This window comes from Kogia breviceps, chromosome 10 (genome assembly GCF_026419965.1).
Source record: "Kogia breviceps isolate mKogBre1 chromosome 10, mKogBre1 haplotype 1, whole genome shotgun sequence".
Lineage (NCBI taxonomy): Eukaryota > Metazoa > Chordata > Mammalia > Artiodactyla > Physeteridae > Kogia > Kogia breviceps.
The window spans coordinates 34,471,996-34,486,453 of record NC_081319.1 but is presented as its reverse complement, the minus strand read 5'-3'; the positions used below and the strand labels follow the sequence as shown (position 1 = coordinate 34,486,453).

The 14,458-nt window shown below is 44.3% G+C and overlaps 2 protein-coding genes across 5 annotated transcripts in view; one reads left to right on the top strand and one right to left on the bottom strand.

Annotated features, from left to right (window-relative positions):
- LRTM1 (leucine rich repeats and transmembrane domains 1) overlaps positions 1 to 1,458 on the bottom strand; it is a 33,240-nt gene extending 31,782 nt beyond the window's left edge. Inside the window, exon 1 of the mRNA XM_067043077.1 lies at positions 1,322 to 1,458. Within this exon, the coding sequence (XP_066899178.1) occupies positions 1,322 to 1,458 (137 nt within the window). The remainder of the gene's footprint in view (positions 1 to 1,321) is intronic.
- The window catches only part of CACNA2D3 (calcium voltage-gated channel auxiliary subunit alpha2delta 3), an 808,785-nt gene that overhangs the window by 705,812 nt on the left and 88,515 nt on the right, over positions 1 to 14,458 (top strand). The gene's annotated exons all lie outside the window — the stretch shown is intronic.

Sequence of the window (14,458 nt, the reverse complement as noted above, 5' to 3'; positions counted from 1 at the left end):
ATTCTAGGGGTTATTATCAGACCAAAGCTAACAATTCTTGCATTCTCACTATGCACCAGATGCTGTGCTCTATCTGACTTTATCATCCCAGCTTTTACAACCAAGCAGAGGGAGGTTAAATCCTGGATTCTAACCCTGAGCCCACCATTAGTCTGTGCTGCCTCTTGACTCTTTCAGTAGACTAAAGGAACAGGAAAAGGGTAGAGTAATCTTTCAAGCAGTACTAAGGCAAACCTAAGAGACACAAAACAAGGAGCACAAAGTGCTGTAGCTGGGGCTTGCTGGACAGGGAGAAAGGAAAGGAGTTGCAGAGTCAGGCTGGGCTACCCATGCAGAGTAGGGCTTTGCAGGAGTCACTGGGGCATTTTTGCCTGAAAACATGCAGGAGAATATTGTGTCTGTGGTATAGCAGCATGGATCCACAGCACCCTGACTGCTAGATATCCCCCCAAATTGCCTGGTGCCCTGGGGAAGGACCCTACTCACAGTGTGGAGATGCTAGAGAACTAACAGTATGTAAAGGGAGTCCTCGCTCTGACTGTACCCCATGAAAATAGGAGGTCCTCAATCTATCAGCCAGGACTTGGTTCTAGGAACAGAAGCTACTCACTCTAAGTATTCCAAGTATAAAGGACTTGAATACAGGGAATAAGAAGCTTTTACGATCACTGAAGGGTAGAGAGATGTGGGTCAAGAAGCATCCATGCAGATGGCTCTTAAGAATTCACATGGGAGCTGCTTCAAACTTCACATCTGCCAGCACATCTGCCTGCAACTGCCTCCAAAGCCACATGGCGTCTGTCTCTTTGCTGCCTCTAAAACTGGTTGACAACTCTCTAGCTGACAAACCCTAATCCAGAGCCACAAATGGAGGAGATTCTGGGAAATGCAGTCCTAGCTTTTCTTCTTCAGTGCAGGACAGGCCTCCTAAGGAGGAGGTGGTGATGTCAACTTGAATATCACCCACCAATACCCTGGAACTTCCTATGACCTCAAGTTACAATGGCATTCTATTTGTACCACTATCCCCCCCACCCCCGCCACCGACATGCCCACTGTTTTTTGGCTGTCTTGATGATGGGGTAAGATAAGAAACTTTTAACCTGGGAAAGTTTAGGTATGTGTGAGCCTAGGGTCCATTCCAGGTGACCTCCTGAGATCCCAACAAGCTAAGTGGTTCTCTCACTGTATCAACTCATACCCTGGCTCAGTAAAAACTGTAAGATTCTTGATAATTGCCCATGACAAGAAATGAGAATACTCCTGAAAGGTTAGCAACCAGGCCCTTCATGCAGATGCACGTGTTTGCCTTCTTCATTACCCAGTGTGGTTACTGAGAGCAGTTAAAGGGCTTTGAGTGTTCAACTGGTCTAGGAAAAGGTACCATGTTTCCTGTAAAGGTTCTACTATGAGCCCCAGCATGGTCATGCTGACCTGGCGCCACTCAACGATGGCCATGGTTGCGTGGGGAGCTGCATTGGGTAAATGGTGAGGCTCCCTAGGAAGGAGTACCAGGATTCATTAGTTATTCTTGACATGAAGTCAGGAAGGGCAGCATGCATGCCACAGATTTGCCTTCCATGTCAGTGATTGTATTTGTCTGCAAGGAGGTGCTTATGTGATGAATCTCTGTACATGAAGATAAGTTGCCCACCTCCTATCAGAAGGAAACACCAACCTAGACTACAGCTGTATTTGTCAGGCTGCCATCCATTGCAAGCAACAAAAATCAAACTTGACTTCGCTTTAAGCAAACTCAGTAAATTAAAGGAAGTTAATTATTTGATTGGTTGGGGTGGGTGGAAGTTCATTGTTTCGTAACTAAAATGTCCAAAGCTATATCCGCTTCAGATACAGTTGGATCCAAGGCTCAGCTGAAGTCACCAGGGTTCTTAGTTTCTTGTTTCACTTGTCTTTGTGTCAGCCCAGTTCTCAAGCAGACCCTCTTCATGCTGTGCCTCCAGCACTCATCTGATCAGCTTGGCAGACTCAGTGGAGAAAAGCCTCCTCTTTCCTGAAAGTTTCAGTTCAAAGTTCTGGGGCTGGCTCTCGCTGGCAAAGCATGGATAGATGGCCATCACTATGATGGAGGAGGGGAGGATGCATTCCTGTGCCTGTGGGGTGGGGGGCACACCCTATGCAAACCATATGGACTGAAATTCTAGGCAGGACATGCCCCTAAAGGAAATAATGTGGGTGTGGGTAAGGGGAGTGGGGCTCCTCTTCAACCCCTCCCCCAAAAAAGGGACATGCATGCCCAGCTGGCAGAAGCAACAGCTGTATGTTATTCCAGCCCAGCTGGAGTTAGAATCAGTCTGGGCCATCTCTGAATCATCTCAGTCAAGTTGCTAGCTTCTTTGGACTTCTAGTTACTCATTTGTGTAATAAGTAGGTTGGGTTCAATGGTCCACTCCACCATTCCAGCTCTAAACTTGTGCCACTCTGTCCATGTATGCCACAACCAAATGGACTGCACTGGGATCAGGGTCCATCAGCGACATTCTCAGCAAGTGGATGGGTTACTTATTTCAGGCCTCCTTGTGCTGTAAAGCAGCAAAAAGCAGCCTGAAAAATCTCCCAATGTTTTTGGTCGGGGTCTGAGAAAAGTTCAGAGTGGGTTTTGAAGGGACGCACTCCACAGAAGCAACCATGGTCTCTGCCACAGACAGATCCATCCTATTGGATCCTAGATAGAAGATTTCTTTTGCCTGCAATTCTCTTGGAAAAAGGGTCCCTGCCAAACTCATCTGGTGTGCTGTGCTCTGGGTAGAAGTAATTGCTTTTATGGGGCATTATTCATGTCTCGTCTACCTGAGGGCCACCTCAAATAATGTTTCTCTAGCTATTAAAGGCTTTATCACGCATGAAGCCTCTCTAGTATTTTCCTTTAGGGGAAAAGAAAAAGATTCCTCTTGAAGTTTACCACCTCCAGCGTCAATTTGCTGCCCATTTCAGGACCATGTTAAGTGGTTGGCACCTGAAAAAAGGGCAGTCTTTTTTTTTTAAGTGCAGCTGGAAAATGGGAGTCATAAGTGAGAGTAGGGAACCGGGAGAAGTATTTGCATGCGGCCGAGGTAGCTTTCTTGCTTTGTTGTGAGCTGGCAAACTTCAACATGCTCAAGCAGTGTTTTGTCAAATTTCTTAAACGCTGAATGTGGCACTGTCCCAAATGAATGTAGATGTTATTTTAGTGCTAGGAGAGATTTATTTTAATGTACAGATGCAGCCACTACAAAGGCCCCTTTTAATCTACTGGGAGCTCTGTTCCTTGCTCTTTTACTCACTGCAACCCTCCTCCCCATTCTAGGGAAAACTGGTATATGCTGTGAAATTGCAGAGTATTCCCTTCTTCCCTCTTCATCTCCCAAGGCAGTGACATAGGTGCTGACAATAATTATAATTAAAATGCTTTGTGAAAGAAAAAGCGATTTGCAAGGCTTCATTCCCTTGCACAGCCTGCCTGGAATTCAGAGACAACACTGCTTGATAAAAGAAAACGTACCAGCAACAGAGCCCACTTGCCCAGCTCCAGACTCAAACAGAGCAGCCCCAAGAGAAGCACTTCTTTATCTAGGAAATGCTTTCTAGATAGAAAGGAAGCACAGAAGGAGCTGTTCCTTTACTGCTCACCTCCAAGATGGGAAATCCATCCATTGAGCTGAGCCTCAGGTACCAATATCTTGCACCTTGGTGGAGGCTAAAATAAACGGGAAGGGAAGCACAGAGGAAGCCATGGCGACATGTGAGGTTTGGCCCAGCCAAATCTATGCTTTCAAGGCAAGACAAGAGAGGGGAGCCACAGACAAAAGCAAGGAGTTTGCGGGGGGGCGGGGAGGGGCTTATGTGGTTGGGGGGTGCTCACCAGACTCAACTGGCAAAGGAAAAACTGAAGCCAGGACAGTTTTCAGTCCTATCTTACCCAAGGATCCCTCTTCATAATAATTTGGAATATTCCCTTTACTATCCCAAAATGAGATGCATAGAAAATATAACCTGTTTCCCTACAAGCTGCCAAAAAAAAAAAAAAAAAAAAATCAATAGAATGCTCCCACTATAATATCAAGAAATAAAAGGAGAGTAGTTTATAAGAGGACAATGTATAGTTTAGTGTGTAAATGTTTGGGCAGAACTATAAGAAGAGACAGAACGAAGAGGCCAGAAGCTTGCACGGAATCTCTGTAAATGCAATAGCTGCTGTATGGGCCTCTCAACCACAAACCATGCCTCCTTGGTGATGGGATTCTCTGAAATAGTCAAGTTTCAAGCAAAACAGAGTGTATTTGTCTCTTTCACAGGACTGAGGTTACATTTTTAGAAATTTTCATGTGCAAGACATACTTTGTATTTAGATGTAGAACAGAATTCAGTTCAAGGCCCAGCTATGGATCATGCTTTCCAAGCACATCAATACCAGGCAGAACACTTGAAGCCCTGAAGGGCATGGAACCATTCTTTGTTGGGGTCTGTCTTGTGAATTGTAGGCTTTCCGGTTACTGTGACAATCAAACTACAAACTTCCAAAACAGTCCCCTAGGGGGTGGTGCAGCCCCATGGAGAAGCATGTAGGAAAATGGGCAGCAGGCTCCTGAGTCAGGCTTGTGGTCTCTAATCCCAATTCTGTCAAGTTGTAGCAGTTGTGTGGCCCTAGTTAAGTCACTTGACTGCCTTCAGCTTGTCTTTAAAATGGAAAAAACATCTCTCTGAGATTGCTGAAAAGTTAAATGGGATAATGTTAGTTGGGTGCGTGGCCCACAGTGTGTGCCCTGTGTGTCCTCTGTTATTGGGATCTGCTCCTGCGCCCTTCATGTCCTGGGCCATTTCTTCTCTCTGTTTTCTGCTTCCTTAGAGACAAAGGCTGTTGTCTCTGCTCTGAGGTGGGTACGGGTTTCCTTTGGGCCACTGCCTTGTTTCCAAGGAGACTTCTCTCCTGTCTTCTTTGTTCAGAGAGGGGCAGTAAGCACGAAGGCCTGGAGTCATTGAAAGATGCCAGGAGCCTCGGAGGTACTCTTTTTGGCCTGCAGGAAACTGATCAGTTCACAGGAATTGGAAAGAAAAATTAAAACATAAAGCAAAATATATGAGAAAATATGTAGATTTACCAATCTCATATTAAGCAAAGTGTTAGTCTTTTCTACAGGGATAAGCTCATTAAATACATATTCTTTTTGAGTAATTTTAGGTGACTCCCTTTAGCTCATTCATTTAGATATTTGTTTTTTAAAGCCTCTGAAGTCATGAAGATCTGAATTCAAATCCTAGTTCCTCCAGAGTCCCTCCCAGCTTCTAAACTGTGTGGTTGACCTCTAGGTCGACCACTCAGAAACTTTGGTATCCTCAGAATTAAAACAGAGGTGACAGTGACAGTATCTACCTGTGAGGATTTTATCGAATCTTCAGATTTTACAAACTCTCAGCAGAACTGCAGATGTTCTGGGTAGTTGTGATTACACCAGGTCCAGCTTGTTTAACTTTTAGCAAAAAAGATGAAACATTCCACAGTGGTTTGAAACCCAAGGTCCTTGCAGGTAACATGGAATCTACAAGGAGTCCAGGCCAGGAAATGAAATGAATCTGGGGCCTGTGATAGAGGATTGGCAGCACCTTAGATTGGTGAGTGATGCACAGTATATCAGTCTTGGAAAAACTATGTGGAGACTCAGCTACAGGTCAGTGCCATGCATGGCGTCCTCATTCCAGCCCAAGGTGGCCCTAGAGTCAGTCAGCAGGCCCCCTGGGCCTTACTGACAAGCCAGCAGGGAGCCTCGGGCTGCGCCGTCCGTCTGCAGCCTCTGGCAGCAGTAGCAGGGCTAATGAAAGCCAAGTTCCAGTGTCCCAGGGTAGGAACAGGGAAGGCTGACACCTACGAGGACGTCCTGGTGCAGGTCTTTCCTCCGGGCCGCCACATCTCTGGCTTCCCTTTCCAGTCAGATCTTCTTTCCCATTCAGTCAGTTTAGGGGCTGGAGGCAGGGTGGAGAGGGGAGGAACTGGCCCAGGCAGTTGCCATATTGTCCTTCCAGCCCTGAGATTCCTCTGGGCCTCAGCTTTGGAGACTCGAGTCCCTCTGTGGCTCCCTTCCCCAAGGCCCTAAGCATGGAATGCTTTAGATGAGGGAATGGAGAAGAGCCAGGGTATGCCAGGAAACTCTGGGAAGAACGTTGGTAACAACTGTCTTTCAAAGTGTTATCCCTCAAAGAAAGCACAAGAGGCAACTGATTAACTTCCTAGTGTCTGGAATATAGTGCATTTGCTTGTTCATTCATTCATTCATTCCGTCAGCCTTTACTGAAGGCTACTGGGCACCAAGGAACCTTTGGAGAAAGAATAATTGCCTGAGTTGAGGGGCATTGAGGTCAGGCAGCCTTACTTACCACTGAGGCCTGTCTACAGTGGTCTCTACCCGGCTGAGAAGGATTTGGACACCCTGCTGAGAAGGATTTGGACTTCCTGCGAAATCAGAGAAGGAAGCACCCACCCTGTTTCCACAGCCCACCCTGGCCCCGCACAGGAACATGACCAGTGCAGTCTGTTCTGAAAGCCAGTTCAGGAACCCAAATGAGAGGCTCAAGTATTGCCAAGTATGTGTTTGGGAGCAATTGTTTAATGACAGAAAATGGTTTTTCCATCCTCAACATCTGCCTGGTTAAATTATGGGACAAAACTGGCATCCTTCACCCCATGGCTAATTCCCAAATATTCCAAGCTCTTGAGATTCCAAGAAGTTGGAGGGGAAAAAAAGGCTTGATTACTCCAAAATGCTGTTCACCCCTCTTGTACTTCCCATTCCCTTCTGCCTCCCTGCTCAAAAACACATTGTGGGGCTTCCCTGGTGGCGCAGTTGTTGAGAGTCCGCCTGCCGATGCAGGGGACGCGGATTCGTGCCCCGGTCCGGGAGGATCCCACATGCCGTGGAGCAGCTGGGCCCGTGAGCCGTGGCCGCTGGGCCTGCGCGTCCGGAGCCTGTGCTCCGCGGCGGGAGAGGCCGCAACAGTGAGAGGCCCGCGTACACCAAAAAAAAAAAAAAAAAAGACAAAAAAACACATTGTGTGCAGCTATTGTGGGAGGACCTAGCCCAGGTTTGCCATAGCTAAACACGTTACCACCCAGGTATTTGACTTTAGAATGGGGGTCTAGATGGTGAGAGGGAACCAGGCCCAATGGTGTGCTGGTCTTGTCTTTGCAGGCTGCCTTCCCGCATGAGCACGCTTATAAGCACATGGTCTTCCCATGGCTGTTTCTGTTGTTGCCCTTTCCATGTCAAATGAAATGGAGGCACCGGTTAGAGACTGAGATAATGGTCTTGTTGACCCACCATCAAGAGGGCAATTCTGCTTCTGAGGAGCTATCCCCAGAATGCTCACCAGATTTTGTTTGAACCTCCCTGTTAGGCCCTGCTTGTTGTCTGATAGAGACTAGGGAAGTGTACCTTCTTCACTTGCACTGGCCATGCAGATGGTCTTGGAGTTTTCTCGGACACTTCAAGCTTATTCCCAGCTTGGGGTTTTGCATGTGGCCTAAAATGCTGTCTCCACTGTCCCTCTTCACCAGGTCACTAGGTCTTTATGAACTCCTACTCACCCTATAGGTTCTCCCTCTTTATTGACTACTTCCCTAATACTATCTTAAGAGAACAGTAATTCCAAGACATGCCTGGTGAGCAGAAAAACATGTTTCATGAAATAATTCATTTACAAGCAAAATCAAAACATGCTGAAATTTACCAAGCTAAAATGATGGGCCCTTGAGATGGAAAAGGTGGACAGTGTCTGGCAAGACGCAGATGAGATTGATGTACCAGTGGAAAAACTCAGGGTTCCAGGCTTCACTCAGCCAGGAGGGATTAGAAACAAGACTACACCTCACCATCCAATCCGAAGTGCCCTCTGCTGGGTGGGAGTCCATCGTCTCTCACCTGATTCGATGAATGCTACCAAATCCTAACCAGCCCCTCACACAAACTATACAGCCCACTACCTCCACCTGCAGATATTTCCAAAGCACAGATCTGTTCACATCTCACATCCATCCCTTGCTGAGAACCTTTTCATGGCTCTTCATTTCCCTCAGGACAGAGCCCAAGATACCTGGATGGCAAAGGTGGGTCTCCTGAGAGAGAAAACAGTCTGAGAATAGTTGACATTGCCATCAGCACAGCATCAAACCAACTGGTCATTCCTTTGACCTGTATCATAAGTACCTGCCTGGGCTGGGCACTTCTCTAAGTACAGAGAATATAGGTATAAACAAACAGCCTCTGCCCTCCAGGAGCTTAATGCTAGTCAGGTAGGAATAAAACACAATAAATAATACATAATATAATTTAATGCCAAATACAGATTAATGCTTTGATAAAAATAAAGCCGGTTTGACTATTGACAAGAAGACCATCAGAAGAGTCCGTAGACCAAGCAAAATCAGGTTTATTCCCTATCTCAGCGAGGGAGAACACCGCCCTGACCAGGTCTTACGAGTGTCCAAGAAAGGGTAGTCGGGCAGGTGTTGATAGGGTTCTGGGGTCTGGGTGGGTCTCTCAGTGTGGGGATCTGATCGGGATTGGGTTCCTTTAAGAATGGTATACCTCTTGAGTCTTGATAAATCCAGAGTAGTTTGATAAGTGAGCAGTTTCTCTAGTTGAGCCCTCTCTTGTTCTTGATCAGTCTGTTGTTCAGATAAGTTGATTTAGGGGAAGTTTCTCAAGTAAATCATAAAGTATTTTTACTGGTTTATAGCCTTATCTCTCTGGGCAAGAATTTTCTGTAGTAAACAGTAAAATCACGAAAGTCATGCTGATGGAGGCGACCTTGGTTTCCAGTCCTGATATTTCACTGCAGAACACAAGCTATCTCGGTGCTCTCAAGGCTAAACATGCAACAGAGGTCACCCCAGCTTATTGCCTGGGATGTGCCATGCGACCCTCAGTATAGGATTGCCAGATTTAGTAAATCAGAAATATTTTATCTGGCAACCCTATCAGAGTGCTGTGAATTTTTCAATTAATTCTAGATTTTCAGCTTCTCCTGCAGCATCAGAATAACTTGCAGGATCCAGAAGATATTCCCACAAGGCATCAACTGAGCTGAGATGCTCCCTTGACACCAGCACAGGGTGGTCTCTCATTCACCACAGTTCCCACCCAGTCCTAGAGGGATCTGAGTTTTGGGGGTTCTGAATGGACTCAGAATCCCTAGGATGAGCTGGGTGTGCTTGGACAAGTCCCTTTCCTTCTCTGTGCCCTGGAACATAAGCTGGAGAATCAGATTAACTGGACACTCTCCTCCAGCTCCGTGAACTGTCCATGTGAATTTTTTTTATTGACATATATTTGATTTACAATACTGTGTGAGTTTCAGGTGAATAGCAAAGTGATTCAGTTATATATATATATTTTTTTCAGATTATTTTCCATTGTAGGTTATTACAAGATATTGAATATACTTCCAGGTGCTAAACAGTAAATCCTTGTTTCTTATCTATTTTATGTATAGTAGTTTGTATCTGTTAATCCCATACTCCTATTTTATCCCTTCCCTTCCTCCCTTTCCCCTTTGGTAACCATAAGTTTATTTCCTAGGTCTGTGAGTCTGTTTCTGTATTTTTTTTTTTTTTTTTTTTTTTTCGGTACGCAGGCCTCTCACTGTTGTGGCCTCTCCCGTTATGGAGCACAGGCTCTGGATGTGCAGGCTCAGAGGCCATGGCTCACGGGCCCAGCCGCTCCGCAGCATGTGGGATCTTCCCGGACTGGAGCACGAACCCGTGTCCCCTGCATCGGCAGGCAGACTCTCAACCACTGTGCCACCAGGGAAGCCCTCTGTTTCTGTTTTGTATATAGATTCATTTGTATTATTTTTTAGATTCCACATATAAGGGATATCATATAATATTTGTCTTTCCCTGGTTGACTTACTTCACTTAGTATGATATTCTCTAGGTCCATCTCTGTTGCTGCAGATGGCAATATTTCATTCTTTTTATGGCTGAGTAATAGTCCATTTTGTGTGTGTGTGTGTGTGTGTGTGTGTGTGTGTGTGTGTGTGTGTGTGTATGCCACATCTTCTTAAACCAAATCGTCTGTAGATGGGCACTGGGTTGTTTCTATGTCTTGACTATTCTAAATAGTGCAGTTATGAACACTGGGGTGTGTATATCTTTTCAAATTAGTGTTTTCTTTTTTTCTAAGTATATACCCAGGAGTGGAATTGCTGGATCATAAGGTAGCTCTATTTTTAGTTTTTTAAAGAACCTCCATACTGTTCTCCATAGTGGTTGCACCAATTTACATTCTTATGTGGATGTTTTAGTGCTGCTTTGCATTGAATACAGTCATCAACATCCAGCTCAGAGGTGTTTGGCAAATATATGTGACCATTCTATTATGGATTTTGAAATGTTTGGAAATGTGACCCCTGATTTTGTTATAATCTCTTTGGTAACTGTTATTAGGTGGTGACCTAATAAGAAATTATTAACTGGGGAGCTATAATTTGGAAACTTATAATTTTCTTAATGGACATTGGTTTGCATAACCCTGATTAAAATACAATGAAGCCTGAGGCTTAGATGTTTTATTCTGAAAATTTGAAAGGATGGGAATTGACTCTAAAAATGTACTGGCTTGAAAACCTTATTGAAATAATATTATTTGAAGAGTTTTGTGAGCATAAAATGATCTGACAAAAACTATTCGATGCCAGCTCCAGTGGCCTCAGAAAGCTGAGGGAATATAGGTTTCTTCAGATGAAGTCTGGAAAAATGCTTCCAGATTACCTCAGGGGTGAAAAGAAAATTATTATTCCATTCCACAGCCCTGCTAATTCTTTTCAACATTGATTCTGTCAAGTAATTAGAATCTAAATGGAGGAAACATTCATAATTGTCATTTATTATACTTTACCAAAGGTGACTGCTCCCAAGAAGCTCTGACAGGACAAAAACAAAGTGACTACAAAAGAAATGTGTAGGCAAAGGGATCAGGCCTTCCTACACACATTCCCAGAAGCCAGTCACAAACAGTGAGTGGGGATGGTTCCAGATTAAAACAGGCCTCTGCAACTATGAGTCTTCAAAGAAAATCTTCTGCTATCGCGTTGTCAATCGAGTGATAATGAGTCCTGTTTCCCTCCCTCTCTCTCACCACAGACATATATCATGTAGCTCTTTGTTACTTAAAAGCATGTATAAGAAAGATTACCCCCCCTCCACCCCAATACCACAGGGTATACTTCAGAAGTGAAATATGCCATCGGTGAGGGGTTTATATTTAAAATACCTCCTCCCCTTTTATCATTGTATTTCTTCACTTGGCATAGGCTAAAATATGAGGTGTGTCTGCTCCTGTGAGAATGTTTTTCTTCCCCCTAATTTCTGAAATAATACCATACCTTGGAGATTAATGTTCAGGCTTTACCAAGATTATAATACACAAATATGGCTTTGATCTAAATATTTTTCAGAAGGTTGTTGCTGATCATTCTCCCATCCCTATAATCTTTTAAGAAAGCCTTTGGACTTGCCACTCTGACACCCAGGGGGACATAAATGCAGCTGCCTTTTCTTCCCCCTCATCTCCATGAGGATACTCTGTTCTCAGTTTCGCCCAAATTAGTCCCAGGATTTCAGTTGTGTTTTTTGTCCAACATTCCATCATGCAAATCATTAAAATCTTCACATGAAATATTTAACAGATGAGTTATGTCATAATTCACATTACAGTTTTAAACTGTTATTCATGTGGTAAGTCATTTATCCTGGACATTAGCAGACCCCTGGAATGGGCTTGTATTTGATGTAAGGAAGGTTAGAGTTCTTTTCCTCAGCACTCCAGGACAGTGGCCTTTTCCCAAACCCCCAGTTAATCATGAAATATTCCCAAAAAGTGACATTCAGATTCATTGTTAGTTCTACGTGCAATTAACTATTTTAAAAACAAACAGAAGAAAACATTTAAACAAATGTGGCTTGGCTGGCAGCTATTACAGTTGACTGTTAATTAAGCCAAGTTGTAATCCAAGTGTGCCATGCCTTGTTACTATCACTGAAAGCCATCATTGCTGTTGGGCACAAAGGAATGAAAATTCAGGGACTCTGTCAGAGGGGGGCTGAGGACAAGGTGGGAGATATTAGCCCAGCTGTGTAAAAAGAGCCACTACCCTGCTTGAGAAATATGACCAGAAGGGAGCTCATTTTCTAGTTGAGAAAATGTATGGCCAGCATGTACTTGTAGAATTTGGATTTTAAGAAAACTTGTTCTGGGCTTCCCTGATGGCGCAGTGGTTGAGAGTCCGCCTGCCAATGCAGGGGACATGGGTTCGTGCCCCGGTCCCAGAGGATCCCACATGCCGCGGAGCGGCTGGGCCCGTGGGCCATGGCCACTGAGCCTGCGAGTCCGGAGCCTGTGCTCTGTCTGCAACGGGAGAGGCCACAGCAGTGAGATGCCCGCGTACAACAACAACAACAACAAAAAAAAAAAAAAAAAGAAAGAAAGAAAACTTGTTCCAATTCTAAGCGATGAAATACAAAGGAAATCCTTAGCATGTATTTTATTTATTAACTTATTAGAGTTTTATTTTCTCTAATAAGGATACGGTTTTCTACCATATTCCTACCCATGAATTGGAATCTATTAGAAGAAAACACTCCTGTTTGTGGGCCAAGCCAGCCCAGGGGAGCTCTGGGATCTGATTTTCTGCCTGAGCACTGGAATGAAATAATTGTCCCCATGCTGCCAGCAGTAGGCAGTCAGTTGAGAAGCTTTGTGACCAGGTAGCCTGGCTGATGAGCACACGGAGCTGACGGTGACAGTATCAGGTACAAAACCGTCTTGGATTCTATGTGCTGACCTATCTAACCTTGTCCTGAGTGTGCATAGGTAATCACGATTCCAGAGGGGTGAGTGATGGGATCTGAGGAGTGGAGCACACCTTCCATTAATCCTGAAGGGAAAAAAATCCATTTCAAGCTTGCTCAGCTGGAAAGGAATCTTTGCCTTCTGCCTTCTGCTTCATTTTGCCAGGGCTCATATGGCCTTTCCCCCCTTCTAAGGTATTATAATTTTGTAGAGTGTTTACCCACCAACATTACATCCTAAGGGACCTTGGTAGCAGTGGACAATATGGATTTATTGTGGATGAATGTTCTGTTCAGTGTCGATATATTGGCACAAAAGGTGTACTCGGTGGTGAAATACAAGCAAAAAGGATTAAAAACTAGGAACAAATCATCACATGAATGTTGACAACACTGCCAACCCTTTAGAGTGTTCTGATACACATCCTTTTATTTTGTATCATTTATCCCCATCCCACAAAAGTCCTGTTCAGAAGCTAGAGCCAGTGTGACTCTCTTTGTGGAGACAAGAGAAGTGAAATGATGTACCCATGGGCACTCAGCTGTCTTAGAAACAGTGTTCACAACCAGAGCTCTTGGTAAACCCTTTGCTGGTTATAATTTGTTGATGGCAGCAGGATTGTTTTTCTGTCTCCTGGATGAGCTCTCTATGTGTATGTGAATATATCGCATGGCTGGAGAGCTGGGCAAATGGAGGTAGGGGTGTTTTCTGTGAGCTTGCGTGCCAGGCGTGGTGAGCACTGTTTTACAAACCGGATTTGTGCTCCTAGGGGTAAGTTGCCAGTTGAGGCCAAGCCCACAGAAAATTATTTCTAAATGAATACAATATGAAAAAGTTATTTTATTTCTAATTTTACATGTAACATTGTTCTTTGGTGAGTCTCAGATTACACTTGAATGCATTTCTATTAACCTGATATGAGATGCATGCATGATTTCATCTTGAATGCATTTGAATATAATAGCACTGGAAATGTAATTTGTATTTTCAAATTTTATAAAGCAAAATAAATAAATCTTGAGGGTGGTAGCCACATTGAGCATATTGCATTGATTTCTTTGGGTTTCTCTCAAACTAATTACCATCTTCCCCTTGCAAATCCAGGTCTTCTCACACGGGCAGGTCTATCCGCTCTAGATCCTCCATACCTAAGTCATCCTCATTTCTTTCACCTCCAGGTAGTGGGTAGCATGGACGGGTCTGTGGGGAACGTTAACTTTCATCCTCAAGGGACACCAGTCTCCACTTCCTCTCTGTGTTCCTTCCTGTTATCAGTGATGACTGTCCAATTAAACTCTCTGCGATGATGAAAATGTTCTGGATATGTTGGGTCCAGTATAGTAGCCACTAGCCTCCTGTGGCTATTGAGCAGTTAAAATGTGGCTAGTGCAACTTAGGAACTAAATTATTGATTTTATTTAATTTTGATTTAAATAGCTACATGTAGCTAGTGGCCACCGATTTGGACAACATAGGACTGCAGCATTTGAGGTCAGCTGTTGGTCCCAATTTCAGTGCACTAATCACTGACATTCTGCAAATGAAGTGCCATTATGTTTTGGTGCTTGGATGATGCTCGACTCCGTCAACTCTGAATATCCTGAAGTATGATCCTC